This window comes from Oncorhynchus masou, chromosome 25 (assembly GCF_036934945.1).
Source record: "Oncorhynchus masou masou isolate Uvic2021 chromosome 25, UVic_Omas_1.1, whole genome shotgun sequence".
Taxonomy (NCBI): Eukaryota; Metazoa; Chordata; class Actinopteri; order Salmoniformes; family Salmonidae; genus Oncorhynchus; species Oncorhynchus masou.
In genome coordinates this window covers 42,138,428-42,154,254 of record NC_088236.1, presented here as the reverse complement: position 1 = coordinate 42,154,254, position 15,827 = coordinate 42,138,428, and the positions used below count along the sequence as shown (strand labels likewise).

The window sequence follows — 15,827 nt, the reverse complement described above, 5'->3', positions numbered from 1 at the left end:
AAGCAAGCGTTTTAGCCAGGTAGCCTAGGACGCCAAAAAAACAAAACATGTACTCGAAAAATGTCAGATATCTTTACCTCTATGGGATCGGTGTCCCTAAACCGGGACGGTAGTTGCCCAATATGCAATAATGTGACTAGAAGTACATTGTAAGCAACAGCCAATTCTGGGACATAGACATGCTTAATATGGGCAGAAAGCTTAAATTATTGTTAATCTAACTGCAGTGTCCAATTTACAGTAGCTATTACAATAAAAGAAATACCATGCTATTGTTTGAGGACAGTGCACAACAACAAAACACTTATCACGGCAACTAGCTTTATACATTCACCTCTGAAGGTAAATAATGTACTGACATTCAGTAATCTTGCTCTGATTTGTTATCCTGATGGTCCCAGAGATAAAATGAGGTGTAGTTTTGTTTGGAAAAATACATTTTTATATTCAAATGTAAGAACTGGGTTCTAAAGTTTTAGCCCACTGCTGTCTCTGGCTCCACACCGGCCGGCCATCTAGATGTGCTAATTAACAGGTTAACATGTTTTCTGTAGGAAATGTCATGTATGACATTCCTGGGAGAGTGTAAACTTAACCTTTTTATTACAATAGCATTGTTGTATGTTCTCTGTAGTTATGTACACAAAAATGTATAAATTGACCAATTGATACAACATGTGATGTAGTAATGTAACTCTTCACTGGATCAGTATGTAACTTTGCACAGACACTGCTGCCATCTCGTGGACAACATCTAAATTACACCTCAAATCCTTTCAATGTATGGCCTTTCTCTTGCATTTCAAAAAAATTTGAAAACAGATGTTTTTTTGTTTGTATTATCTTTTACCAGATCTAATGTGTTATATTCTCCTACATTAATTTAACATTTCCACAAACTTCAAAGTGTTTCCTTTCAAATGGTATCAAGAATATGCATATCCTTGCTTCAGGTCCTGAGCTACAGACAGTTCGATTTAGGTATGTCATTTTAGGTGAAAACTGAAAAAAAGGGGTCCAATCCTTAATAAACTTGCTTGACAATGCTGTAGGTCATGTGACTGTTTGTTTGTGGGTCATATGACTTCACCGGACAGAGTTTGCTCCCTGGTTTTGTGAGGAAACAAAGGTGTGGTTGAATTTCTTCTGCCAAATGTGTCTTCTTATTGGCCTTCGGACTATATATCACAATTGCAAGGCATATGAACTAACAGGTTATAGAGTAAACACAATTAATATGGCAATATGGCTTTTTTTCTGGCTTGGTTTCGCCAGTGATTTTACACATGCACCACTACTGGGGATTTTATTGATCAATCTAATTCATGCTGATAAAAAAAAAATATCCAAAAAGCCTAACGGATATGCTTAAACTCATTCACCTTTGACAGACTTCAAGAACTGTAAACTACCGAGAAATCAAAGTGTCACCCATAGAGATCCGATTAAATTAATTAAGTATTCTAATTCCTAATTATATGGTGTTACCAACAAAAATGTAAACAATAAACCAATAGCAAATACAGCATATGGCATTAATGTTTCACTTCATGCAAATAGCACTTTTCGGTAGTGCTCAAAGCATGCCATTCCATCGTTTTTGGATAATATTCAGGGAAAACATTTAGACTAATCTATATTTACAAGTCCTATTCTTGTAGATCAAGGGTATTTCATTAATTGGAATGACTGGATTTAAAAATATATATATATTTTAAATATATAGCCTAATCATTTTATCTGTATTGAAGTGGAAAGAAATGGGTTAGAAGCCAATACAACCATAGCCGCAGGAAGTAAATGTGCAGAGGGTGCTGCAGCACCTAGTGTAAAATTTGAATAAAAAAATATTCGTTTCAGGACATGTATGTCGCACTTCACTACTTTACAGGAGTGGCATTTCAACGTAAACATGTATTTTTTTTATCAAAATGCATTTTTTGGGGCAGAAATGCCTTCTGGGACATGTTAACTTTCATGTGTCTTAATAACAAACGTGTACTCTTTCCATAAATAGGTGTAATTATTGTTAAATTATGAGCCAAGTTGGCTTAGCCACGGAAAAAGGCAGGAACCTTCCCACTAGCCATGATTGGCTGAGAAAATGAATGGGCTGGGCTTGCCGGAAAATGAGTTTGGATTGGTATGCCATGTAGCATGCTTCTGTCAATAATATGAGCTGTTCAGAATGTGTTGACAGTCCTTTCATCCATGTACAGTGGGGCAAAAAAGTATTTAGTCAGCCACCAATTGTGCAAGTTCTCCCACTTAAAAAGATGAGGGGCCTGTAATTGTCATCATAGGTACACTTCAACTATGACAGACAAGAGGAGAAAAAGAAAATCCAGAAAATCACATTGTAGGATTTTAAGTATAAGTGGTGGAAAATAAGTATTTGGTCACCTACAAACAAGCAAGATTTCTGGCTCTCACAGACCTGTAACTTCTTCTTTAAGAGGCCCCTCTGTCCTCCACTCGTTACCTGTATTAATGGCACCTGTTGGAACTTGTTATCAGTATAAAAGACACCTGTCCACAACCTCAAACAGTCACACTCCAAACTCCACTATGGCCAAGACCAAAGAGCTCTCAAAGGACACCAGAAACAAAATTGTAGACCTGCACCAGGCTGGGAAGACTGAATCTGCAATAGGTAAGCAGCTTGTTTTGAAGAAATCAACTGTGGGAGCAATTATTAGGTAATAGAATACATACAAGACTACTGATAATCTCCCACGATCTGGGGCTCCACGCAAGATCTCACCCCGTGGGGTCAAAATGATCACAAGAACAGTGAGCAAAAATCCCAGAACCACACGGGGGGAGCTAGTGAATGACCTGCAGAGCACTGGGACCAAAGTAACAAAGCCTTGGTAAAAACTCAACTCATCGTGTTTGGAGGACAAAGAATGCTGAGTTACATCCAAAGAACACCATACCTACTGTGAAGCATGGGGGTGGAAACATTATGCTTTGGGCCGTTTTTCTGCAAAGGGACCAGGACGACTGATCCGTGTAAAGGAAAGAATGAATGGGGCCATGTATCGTGAGGTTTTGAGTGAAAACCTCCTTCCATCCTTCCAAGGGCATTGAAGATGAAACGTAGCTGGGTCTTTCAGCATGACAATGATCCCAAACACACCGCCCGGTCAACGAAGGAGCGGCTTCGTAAGGAGCATTTCAAGGTCCTGGAGAGGCCTAGCCAGTCTCCAAATCTCAACCCCATAGAAAATCTTTGGAGGGAGTTGAAAGTCCATGTTGCCCAGCAACAGCCCCAAAACATCACTGCTCTAGAGGAGATCTGCATGGAGGAATGGGCCAAAATACCAGCAACAGTGTGTGAAAACCTTGTGAAGACTTACAGAAAACGTTTGACCTCTGTCATTGCCAACAAAGGGTATATAACAAAGTATTGAGATAAACTTTTGTTATTGACCAAATACTTATTTTCCACCATAATTTGCAAATAAATTCATAAAAAAATCATACAATGTGATTTTTCTGGATTTTTTTTCCTCATTTTGTCTGTCATAGTTGAAGAAGTGTACCTATGATGAAAATTACAGGCCTCTCAACTTTTTAAGTGGGAGAACTTGCACAATTGGTGGCTGACTAAATACTTTTTTGCTCCACTGTATATGAGTATGAGTCTCGCTACATTTTGAGATACGTTTCTAATCTTGTCAGAAAGCTGTTTATTTTTATTTCATGTTAAAGCGTACTGTTTGTTAGCTAGAAAATGCTAGCTTTCTGGCTTGATAACGTTACATGTATGATCTGTGTAGAAATATTATTCTAATCAGAAATCCATTTGCATTGCTAGTTATAGCCTAATGTTAGCTAGCTAACATTGAACATAGTTTGTTAGCTTTAGCTACCTGCAGATTCATATTACAGCTATGACAATGTTTGTATTGGTAGTAGTATGTTGGGATTGTTCCAGTTCATTGTTTAACTAGCTAGCTACATGTCTAAACAAAAAGATTCCACTTCGGCTGGACAATAGTGACCCATCCACTAAGCTAGATGTGGCTGGGGGGTGGTTATAGCATTTCCTTCACGTGACCAATCGATGTGTCGCGTAAGCGTCATCTAATAATGCAACCACTTCACCGTACCATTTACACCTTATGTATCCTGTGCATGTGACAAATAAACCTAGATTTGATTTGATATAGCATATGTTTACCACATGGCCTCCCATGTGAATGCTTAAAGAGATGGGTGTAGACAAAGAGCTCTCCAGTAGGTGTACCAAAACATTCAAGGCCCATTTTTTGAAAAGTGGGGTTTACATGTTTATCATCTTTCAAAGCAGAATTAATTTCCCATTGTTCCTCAACTGCAGTGTATGATATATCGTTTTCTAGCGCTGAGTCTCTACTTTTATCCAATGATAAATACACAATTTCAAATGTTGCTACATAATACAGAATCGAGACGGTCGGTCACATATTAATACAAATATATATTATTATTTGTTGAAAATATTTTTCACAAAAGTAGTGCACTAGTCCTTTACTACTATTAGTGGATCAATATGGATATACGTAGCGTGGGCAAACACATTTTTCAGCATCTCCCCATGGTAGTTGTATAATTAAGAACAGTATCTTGCAGGATTCAATAGTTGGAATTGTAAGAGATATTGCCCTGTCTCTTTCTCTGTGATTATCATTCTAATGGAATCCAGAAAGAACAAAACCCTGTCTTCAAACACTTACATCAAAAGGTTATGGGCAAAGACACAAAACATCCACATCAAATTATTATTATTTTTGGATCAAATAACATGGAAAACAACCACGTTTTGTGCAGTATTAATTTACCATCCTTCCAACCCACTTAATGTGGTTTATAAGGATGGTAAATTAATACTGCACAAAAAGTAGTACATTAGTGTATTGTCATCAAGGTTTGTACCTGTAGACTTTGCATCACCATGAAGGAAAACAACGCACAATACAGTAATTGAGTACATTGAGACATCAAGTGGTTTGTGATAATCTGATCTGATATTATGGCTCAGTTTGGTTGAGCATGGCTCTTGCCATGCTAGGGTTGTGGGTTCGATTCCCACTGAAAACATATATCAAGCAAGCATTTTATATTCCACAAGTATTATTAGATGAGCTGTTCTGTACAGATAATTATCAGACAGAAGTTACAAATGCTGGTAAATACAAAAATATATTTAGTAAAAATATAAAATAAAAAAAACACAAAAGCCTTTACTGGTCTTGTATTAGCGGACTGATATAGACGTCTTCTGTGCGGGCAATATTTTTTTCCCTGCATCCCCCTTCCACCCTCAAAAATCGCAGCATCCCCACCCCCAAACTACCGCAGCTATGTACATAACCCATAAAGTAAAATCCAACATCCATTTATGGCCAGTTATCTAAACTCTAACATTGATTTATCCTGCAATAGATGTCGTTCAATTGGTAACACACATTGTCTTCTTCTAATGCCTCTTAAGGGGAAAGTAATCTAAAAGTAAGTTTAGATTACTTTACTGAGTTTGGGTTATCCAAATATGTTACTTATTGCAATTTTGGACAGGTAACTAGTAACGGTAATGGTTTACATTTAGAAAGTAACCTTCCCAACCCTGAACTCATCCACTCATTAACTGCCGAAGGACTTTGAGAAAGACCAGAAAAGGGCAGGCATCCATTTCCTCCAGACAAAGCGGCCCTGATCATGTTACCTTGCCCTCACCATAGCCAAGGCCCATAGCTGGATATTTGACGGACAGCTCTGATGGTGATGATTTAAGGGCTTAGAAGCAAACTCACAAGACTCTCATGAGTTGTTTAAGTGGCCCTTTACCCCCACCCTGCAACCCTTACATTCATAACGCGTTTCCTCATACTACTGTTCTACAGCACATGACTCCACTCTAGAAGCACAGGCTGTTCCAAAACTAGGCCAAAGACTGCATCATACACAAGCAATTGCAGACCAAAGCAAAATAATTACAGAAAAACTGTATAGACACATACAGTAGCGGCAGTGCACTAACTTCCTCCCTAATCTTACTTTACCCAAGACAATAGAGTCGTGCAGAGATTATACTGAAATTGCATCATCATAAATCTAATTTGCTCTTCTTTGCTTTACAGAGATCTATTCAGTGTGCCGTGATTTGAGTCAGTTCCGGATACAGGTGTCCTTTTTACTCAAAATATTACCGTACAAGGTTAATCTCGAGTGGTGCAGCGGTCTAAGGCACTGCATCTCAGTGCTAGAGGCATCACTACAGACCCTGGTTTGATTCCAGGCTGTATCGCAACCGGCTGTGATTGGGAGTTCCATAGGGCGGTGCACAATTGAACCACCATCGTCCGGGTTAGGGTTTGGCTGGGGTAGGCTGTCATTGTAAATAAGAATTTGTTCTTAAACTGACTTGCCTAGTTAAATAAAGGTTAAATAAATAAAGAAGGGCATAGGCAGTTAGAATGATAGTGTCAGAGACCAGCCCCATGTCATAATGACAGTGAAAGGATACATCCCATAATACTTTTCACATCTTGTGATTGGACAGGCCCCTGAGGTTGAGAGGGTCACTGCTGCAATTGTCAGGTGTGACAGACTGTCGTCTGGGGGGGGACGCTCTCTGGGATTCTCTGATCCACCCAGTCTCCTTAACAACTCAAATCCCTCCACAGTCAAAGCACAGTGCAGCAACACCAGTAATGGAGTGAAGCCACTCAGAGTCCCATACTGTCCACGGGCCTTAGAGGACAACTGTCTGGACACAATGGCGACAGGACTGTGTGTGGATCTGAATGTTAGGCTGGACAACTCTCTTCCAAGACTGGCGAACACATTTCACAAAGTCATGTCTGTGTTTTGTATAGTACTGCATTATTAATTAACAGGCATTGTGGGCTGGGGTGGTGCAAGTGTAAAGGTGGGTGGTTCTATGTCGGAGGATCGGGAGGAAAATGTTATGCTTTTTCTACCCGTCTCATTTGTCTCCCCCACTAATCCATTTACTCTGTAAGAGCTTATCTTTCTGTATTTACTTTTTATTTTGTTTTATTCAATTTGGACTTTAAAAAAAAATTTTTTTTACATGGAGCTGTTTTCCAATGAGAGAGGTGGTGGCAGGAAACAGATAGGAATTAGGTTAAAGGGAGAGAGGCCAAAATGCCACTGTCAGGTTCTGCCCACAGGATCCTTGTTGTGGAAAAATAAATCAATCCTGTTAGCATGCAGAATTATTCCTCCACACTTGTATAAATCAGGTTGACAATGTGTCTCCATAGTCCCAGCCAAAGGAAATCACCTGTTCCACTCAGACTGAGATTGTGTGGAAGGATTTTCCCAGTGGTTTCTGAAGAATTTGAACAGCCAAAAGTTGGCCCCTGGAACCCTAACTTGAGACAGGTGAGTGAAACTTAAACTTTAGCGGAAAATGGTTCAATGTGATAAACAGTTGTTCATGTCAAGGTCCTTTTCCCCCACTGTGATGGGTACTGAGACAGGACCACAGGCAAATGAATACAGCATTAGTGGGGCCTCTGTCTCTCTGACACTGTGGTCTCTCCTGACAGCTTGACATGTCTCCTATCATTGTGTAGTAGAGGAAGGTGGGCGAGGAGGTCAGAGGGATAATGGCTATGCCAATATATTATACCCAACAACTGGAGCCATCCGTCACATCTGACACGGCTCCATCCCCAAAACAAGAGAATGGGCACCAGGGTCACTCTCACCCTAATCCACCTATCAGGGACAGAACCCTATTTTCACCCCTTATTTGTTTCCTGATTGTAACAATATTATTCATTTCGACATGTGGTTTGTACAATACAAACCGAGGGTTTTCAAATGCCTTCTTGACACAGACAGGCTTTACGCCATTCTTACTTGTAATGTTTCTACTTCTACTCAACTTAATCCAACCTCGCTGGTGATTATTTAGATGAGGCTTGAGCGCCTGTGGTGTGCTTGTTTTTGGAGCTGACAGATTCATTTCACCCGGTGGGAAAATGAAGATCCCGCTAAGATCCCGTACGCTAAGAGTGACCAGAGTGAAGGTCTGAGGATGGTTTCCTTATTTTAGTTGTTTTGTTGTTGTTTTATCCTTTTAAAAAACGGTGCAAGGACAGAATGGGACAAACGGATACATCTGGTTTGCTCTCGTCCGGGTGTTTCTCAAAGAAGTTTGTGCAAGCGAAGGGACATGCAAGCTGCGGGACCGTTCTCCTTGGGGCCACTTCAAACTGCCACTTAGAACGGACGGCATCAGAGAATCTTTGCAGTAGCCAAAGGAACCTGATGAGGATGTTTGTTGCTCTGACTAATGATATATCTTTCGCATTGTATGATTCTGAATTTTCTATATTCCTTCTGTATAGGGCTATAAATAGAGTGCTATCCGGTGGAAATATCAATTACCACGGCAGCCTTTGTGAACAAGCATAATCTAAATGTCCAAGCATTATCAGAACAGTTCAGAACAAAATCCCTGAAACAAGGCTCAAATCAGATTTCATCAAAATAGGAAATTATAAAACAATTTAGCCTGCCTTTCACAAGTAGCATTGCATCTTACTCAATTAGGGGGCCTTGGCTTTTGTTGCTCTACCCGATTAGGTTTAATCACCGGTTGATTATCTGCGCTCCTCATGTCAAGGGGAAATGAGCCATGGAGAGGGGGAGAGAGAAAAGGGGGAGGAGGAGGGGAGGCGGAGGAGGAATGGGAGGAGGAGCAGAGGAGGAGGCAACGGCGGCAGTTCTGTCCCTGTGCTGATGGGCCTGATGTCATTACAGAGCCCTAGGCCATTTCTCTCAGTGTTTGCAGTCCATTTATTGAGACACACACACACACACACACAGCCATCAGGGAGGCCATCCCATCCCAATCATTCAAACACTGCAAGCGCTTCCCAATACTAAGGGATGGATAAAATATCCAACAACAATTTTCCGGTAGGTATTAACTTAACATTTCTCCTCTATTCCCTGATCATTATAAACCAGTGAACATCAGTCATGGGCTCTTTACCTTATCTCCATGTGTCCATTTGACCACTCAACTCCTCCAAACCCCATCCCCAACTCCCTTTAAAAACAATTTGCTATTTGACATACAGGAATAACTATTGATTGACGGCTCGTATTACCGGAGGTTTGGGCAATGCAATGTTGCCAGGAGAGACTAATTCATTAATTTATCAATATTTATATCTGCAAAGGTTACTGAATTAAGCACTGAGATTGGATTGCTATAGAATTGACTGTCAGCAGGAAGAGAGTGACCGTTTCTTTAACAGAATCAAACCAGTTTTTTGTTTCAGACAACTTCCTCCACAGCTCCTTATCAGAAGCTAAAATATTGGGCACTCTTTTCGCACTAATATAGAGCAGATGAGGCTGGTGGGAGGAGCTATAGGAGGACGAACTCATTGCGATGACTGGAATGGAATGAATGGGTCATGTGTTTGATACTGTTCCATTAATTCCATTCCAGCCATCACAATGAGCCTGTCCTCCTATAGCTCGTCCCACCAGCCTCCTCTGGTGTACAGTGTAAGATACCGTACAGTAAACCATTAGGACTGTGCATTTTCTCAATTGATCACAAAAATAGACTGTGACTCAAATATCTTTGCAAGAGATATTGTCCAATAAGGCAAAGAGAGGTAGGTGTGTGTATTTACCTGGCTGGTACCTCTATGTTGGAGATGGCGTAGAAGTATTTGAGGAGGTTGTCTTTCTGGACGTAGGTTCCCCCCAGGGCCGGCCTCAGCAGCCTCAGTCTCAGGTTGGTGAATGTGAAGAAGTCCCTCAGGCCCTTCATACTCTCCATGCGTGTGTACAGACTGTCCATGTTGAGCAGCTTGGGCCCCGTGAAGATAGTGAAGCGTGCCATCACCTCGAAGCGCAGCACCTTCTCGTTCTTGGAGCCCACCCAGCGAGAGTACTGCTCTGTGCAGATGACCCGCGTCACATTGGTGGCCGACAGGTCCTGCACCCGCTTCGCGGGCATGCCGAAGGCTTCCATGCAGTCGTCGGCGTAGAACTGGTAGGGCTGCCAGGTGCGCCCTTTGTCTAGGGACTTGTCCAGCACCATCATGGTGGGGCGGCCATACTCGAAGGTGACCTGAATGTCGTCGGTCAACTCCAGGCTCTTGTTCCAGGCCAGGGAGATGTTGGCCAGCAGGGGCTCCGGGTAGCGGCTCCATGTCACCGTCTGCCAATAGGTGATGAGGCCGCTGCGCTCACGATCCTGCATCAGCTGGGGAGGGTGAGCCAGGTCTGGGTTGGAGGCGTCACACTCGTCACTACACAGGTAGGGGTTCTCCTGAAGGAGGGAGATGGGGGGGGAAAGAAAACTGGTCAATGTTGGAAAACACTGTTCATCTCCCTTCCCCATTAGAAAATAGAAAACATTTACTAGCTCATCACTTGTTAACATTCTAAATCCACACTGAGCGAGTTCTTTGTTAGTATTCAGCATAGAATATATGACTCAGAAGAATGACTCTCTAAAAGGTTCCCACATACTCAAAGTAGGCTACACAACTGATGTTTTTCATAGTATTTATTGGTTCTTTGCATGTCTTTGCTAATGAGAAATCAGTCAGATAAAATAAAAAAAAGTTACATACTCATTATCTTATATAGGCTACTAGCCCCACCAAAAAAATACACCCAAGCAACATGCAACAACCAGGAAACAGATTTTCCAAAACAATCTGGTCAACCTCAGGTCCCCCTGAGACCATGTCTGTGTGCTTGTCCCAACATGCTCACCATATGTCCCTATGAAACAGTTTGTGAGCTCTGTTTGGTGAATAGCCATCTGGGAATTCCTACATACAGGGTGATAATTGCACATAATCTGGTTACAATGACACTCATTTAATGCACATTGTAAATTACAGTGTTGCATTGAATCAAATTTTATCATCACTCCAAAAAAGATCAGCGAGACTACTGAAATGCGTTGCATTCCTAAAAGTCCGACATTATATAGCTTCAACAGTGTCATAGATGTTTCACTTTACCCTGAAGCTGTAACACTGCTCTACTGACACACATGGATTACACACAGAATGGATTAACATGGGGGGTTGCCTACCAAGTGGTCATCCCTGACCTCTAAATCCCAGTGTCACATTGGTCGGCCTGAGTGCAAACTGTCACACGTCTTGTCATCAACAGTCATCCTCACTCACACGGCTTCCAGGCCTGGGTTCAGATACAGTATTTGAGAACATTTCAAATAGTATCTGTGTTTGATTGAGCTTACCTGTTGCAATTTAATCAATCAAAAATGTAAAAAAAAAATGGCACTCCAGGCAGGCTATTGGCAGTAGAATGGCCTTACTAAGGAGTTCAGTGACTTTCAACGTGGCACCTTAATAGGATGCCACCTTTCCAACAAGTCAGTTAGTCAAAATTCTCCCCTGCTAGAGCTGCCCCGGTCAAATATAAGTGCTGTCATTGTGAAGTGGAAACGTCTAGGAGCAACAACGGCTCAGCTGTGAAGTGGTAGGCCACACAAGTGCACAGAACGGGACCGCCGAGTGCTGAAGCGCGTAGCGAGTAAAAATCATATTTTCTGTGGTTGCAAAACTCACTACTGAGTTCCAAAGTGGAAAGCCTTCCCAGAAGAGTGGAGGCTGTTATAGCAGCAAAGGGGTGACCAATTCTATATTAATGCCCATGATTTTGGAATGAGATGTTTGACAAACAGGTGTCCACATACTTTTGGTAATGTACTGTACATTCTTTCCCCTTTATGTCAATGGTGTTATGAGAGCCACACACAACAGGTGCCCAAGCCAGAGCCTCAGCTTCTTCTACCTTTAGCCCACAATCCTTGCCTCCTTCTGCAGAGCACACAAATCCAGTTCAACTGCTACAGCAGGTGGCTTTCACCACTAAACCACTCCAGCAATTATCCAAACTGGATTCCTGTCACAGTTAAAGAGCAACCCAGTGCTAAGTAGACTATTTGCCCACCTCTCAATGACAGCCTCAGGGAATTCAGAATGGATCTCTCTCTCTCTCTCTCTCTCTCGCACACACACTGGAGGAGAACCACGAACTTTGATCCCCTTTCACTGACCAATAGGTTTCTTGTGTGTTTGAGATAATCCAACATTCTATCCTCAATGACAACAGAGGGTTTTTCCTCTCTGCTAGAGTGGAAGCCCTCCACTGATCTCCCCTTTAAGCTGTGGTTTGATTGCATTAGGAAGGCAGCTCCATCGATGAGGTTCAGACACCCTGACTGTGAGTGGCTGGGGATCACTGACCTCTCTCCTGAAGATGACCTGGACAGTTTATTCACTGAGTCAGAGTCCAGTTGACATTGTTAAGTCCAATCAGAAGGACATCTGTGGACCTGCACTGACCGAAATAGATGGGAAGGATGAGGAAGAGACAGAAAGTGTGTGTTGCGGAAATGGAGAGGAGAGGTCATGTAAGAGGAGACGAGTCGAGACGAGAGGACCAGAAAGGCATAAAACTAGAAAGGCAGTTGAGCCCAGAGATTTGGACGGTACCTCGGTCCACAAACATGCCCAACTGCATTGGTGTAGATGGGGAGCATTGAGCCATGTACTGTATGGGAAGCTAGTGTTTAGAGCTGCTATTCCCTCAGCTGGTGAGATGCGTTTCCTCGCTTGACTTAATTAATGTGAAGGAAGCTCCTGATACAACATCTGGAAAACAGCAGCCTAATTATACCAGAGACAAAACAGGCCGCACAAGACCCTCACCTGTCCCAGCATGGGCCACTGCCTACTGTTTAAAATCTGCGGGCGCACACACACACACACACCATTTCACACTGTATTATGTTCATAGCACCATGAAAAAAAAAGTTGTTCATCTGTGGTCATCAGCATAAATTAGAATGCAATCAATCAAAAACCTTTCTTGAAAAATATTGTATCTCCCTGAAAGGATGATAGAGGATTACCATACGCACAACTTAATTTGAAGAATCATCCAGGACCTGCAGTGGCATGAAAACAGGCGAATGGATATTATTGCATGTGGGCATTGCGAAACGGGATGAAATCGCTACCCTTTGGGAGCACAGGACAAGGGGTTGAAGCTGCCAGGACTCATGTAAAATCAATGACACAGGACAGAACTGACCAAAGCGGCACGTTAGTGACAAAACATTAACTCTCCACCGGTAGGATAAATATGGTGACATATCCTCACATGATCTAATCTGAACATGTGTTTTAACCTACTGCAAATAGTGTACCAAATTGAAGTCCTTACTATAGTGCACTCCACTGCTGTGCTGCAACCTGCACTGCTATTTTTAGTTCCGGCTGTTTGGGCATTTTAAAATAAGCAAATGCAATGTGGGGCAGGATTATATCTAATATGTTGCGACCATTACTGTTGAAAAGAGTACTTGCAATTAATCATTTGAGGTCACAGGATGGAGAGTGGCAGTGATGCCTCAGTTCAGTTATGGACAAGGTCTGGCTCCTCTCTTCGTCTTTCAATGTGTGTGTAATTACATCAGTAGTGGGTCGAGATTTGTCGTTTTGCTTAGCTCCCTTCCTCCTTCCCTCCTCTGCTCATTAAGCAATGCTACACACAGAGTCCACCCCCCTCCCAGCACCAGCTAACATCATGCATGGCGGGGGGGGGGGGCACTGACTAAAAATGCAACGGCATCTCCTGTGGGCCTAGTGGCTGAAATGTGCTCTAAATCATTCATGAGCCAGAAAGCTTTCCAACGAAAGCCAGCATACTCATTCTGGGGATGGCTTATTCTAATCAATGATGTTGCTTTCCGAAAGGAAAGCATGAAAAACGTTGTCAATTGAGTGCACTCAATTGACAAGTCCTAAGCATGTAATTGATGTAAAATGGGCTACAGAACACTATCATATTGCACTGTAAGAGCCATGGCAAGTCTAAATATGTGACTGTGTCTAGCTGTATTGGGTAGCCCTTTGGTAATGGGCCACTCATGGCACATTTACCTTTCCATAAGATGAATGGTCAGATCACTGGAGGAACGATAATTTACCAAAGAGCTTCTTGCCATAGAAGCACGTCGACACTGAGTCTTCATTCTTCAACAGCACAGTCAACAGGAGGCCACTTTACATTTCAGAAAATGTTCATGACTAGACTACTTTGGGGCCAAAGAGAGGCCAACAAGTCTTTCACTTTAAACTGGTCAATGGTCATTAAGAATCATATTGTGGCTGATCAGCATTTCTTGAAGTAGTAGGCTTACCAGTATGCCAACAGCCAAACCACCCTGCTGCATCCCTGGCTTCCGTCTAAAGCTAAGCAGGGTTGGACCTGGTCAGGGCTTGGATGGGAGAATGCATGGCAAAATCAAGTTGCTGCTGGAATTGATGTTGGAGAGCCAGTTGAGGGGTGGAAGGTGGACAAATTCCCCCGGGGGAAGTGATGAGGAAGCTACCCTGCACAGGGTGCCTTTTATTGGACGAGACATAAACCCTGACTGTCTGTCCGGACATCCTGTGGTCTCCAAAGATCTCTTAACACTCATGGCAAGAGATTGGATGGTACCCATGTCCTGACTAAAGTCCCAACCTGGCTCATGCTATCATAGCTCTCTCTAATTATCCCCAGCTTCAATTTGGCAAAATCCAGACTAACCTCTCCACTACCACATCCAATGTGTGGTTAGTAATCTGGCACACAAAAAAAACTACGATTAGCATTACACAGCTGGATGCTACATATTGCTGCATGTTTAGTTGCAATGTGATGATCATAATTACCATTGGTGATATTTAGGATGTTAAAAGTGACTTGTCTCTTACCACAAAGACAGATGCTCAAATCAGAGTGAGTGATTGACAAGTCTAAGGCTATATAACAATTGATAACCAGGAGTTTCAGGTAACACACTATAAAATTGTACATGGTATGCTCTGTGATCATGGTTTGATCGTCCTCTCTTCATGGGTTCCAAAAGTACAACCCAGCTGGACAAATCATATATTTGCTTTTTTACAATCAAGCCCTCGGCTGGATTCCCACAGCAACATTGTCAGCCTCTCTTTTAGAAATGAACCTCACCCATGTCAGCACTCTCCCAAAAAACAGGAGCATACTATATATATATATATATATATATATATATTGCTCACAAAAATTAAGGGAACACTAAAATAACACATCCTAGATCTGAATGAATTAAGTATTGTTATTAAATACTTTTTTATTTACACAGTTGAATGTGCTAACAACAAAATCACATAAAAATGATCAATGGAAATCAAATGTATTAACCCATGGATGTCATGTCTTGTTATGTCTGTTCCTGTCCTTTCTCTTCACTCTCTCTCTCTGCTGGTCTTTTTAGGTTACCTTCTCTGTCTCTCATTCTTCAGCTGTTCTACATCTCCTCTAACTAGCTCATTCACTCTTTCACACCTGTTCTCTCTTCCCCCTCTGATTAGGTCTCTATTTCTTTCTCTGTTCCTGCTACTTTCAGTGTCTGATTCTTGTTTGTGTTTTTTGATGCCAGAAGCAAGCTGTCGTCTCGTTTGCTTCCACCTTGTCCTGTCCTGTCGGAGTCTGCCTGGCAGGTGCATCCTGCACTATACTAACGTTCTTTTTGTTCCGCTGACAACGTTGGAAGAGGATTTATGCCATTCCTGTTTTTCATTAAAGAACTCTGTTTTCTGTTAAAACCGCTTTTGGGTCTTCACTCAAGTTCATAACAATGGAGGTCGGGATTTGGAGTCACACTCAAAATTAAAGTGGAAAACCACACTACAGGCTGATCCAACTTTGATGTAATGTCCTTAAAACAAGTCAAAATGAGGCTCAGTAGTGTG

The 15,827-nt window shown here is 42.0% G+C and overlaps 1 protein-coding gene across 2 annotated transcripts in view; it reads right to left on the bottom strand.

Annotated features, from left to right (window-relative positions):
- The window catches only part of LOC135514376 (netrin-G2-like), a 59,485-nt gene that overhangs the window by 39,285 nt on the left and 4,373 nt on the right, over window positions 1-15,827 (bottom strand). For both annotated transcript variants that reach the window (XM_064937819.1, XM_064937820.1), the window contains exon 3: window positions 9,678-10,321. In XM_064937819.1, coding sequence (XP_064793891.1) covers window positions 9,678-10,321 — 644 coding nt within the window. The remainder of the gene's footprint in view (window positions 1-9,677; window positions 10,322-15,827) is intronic.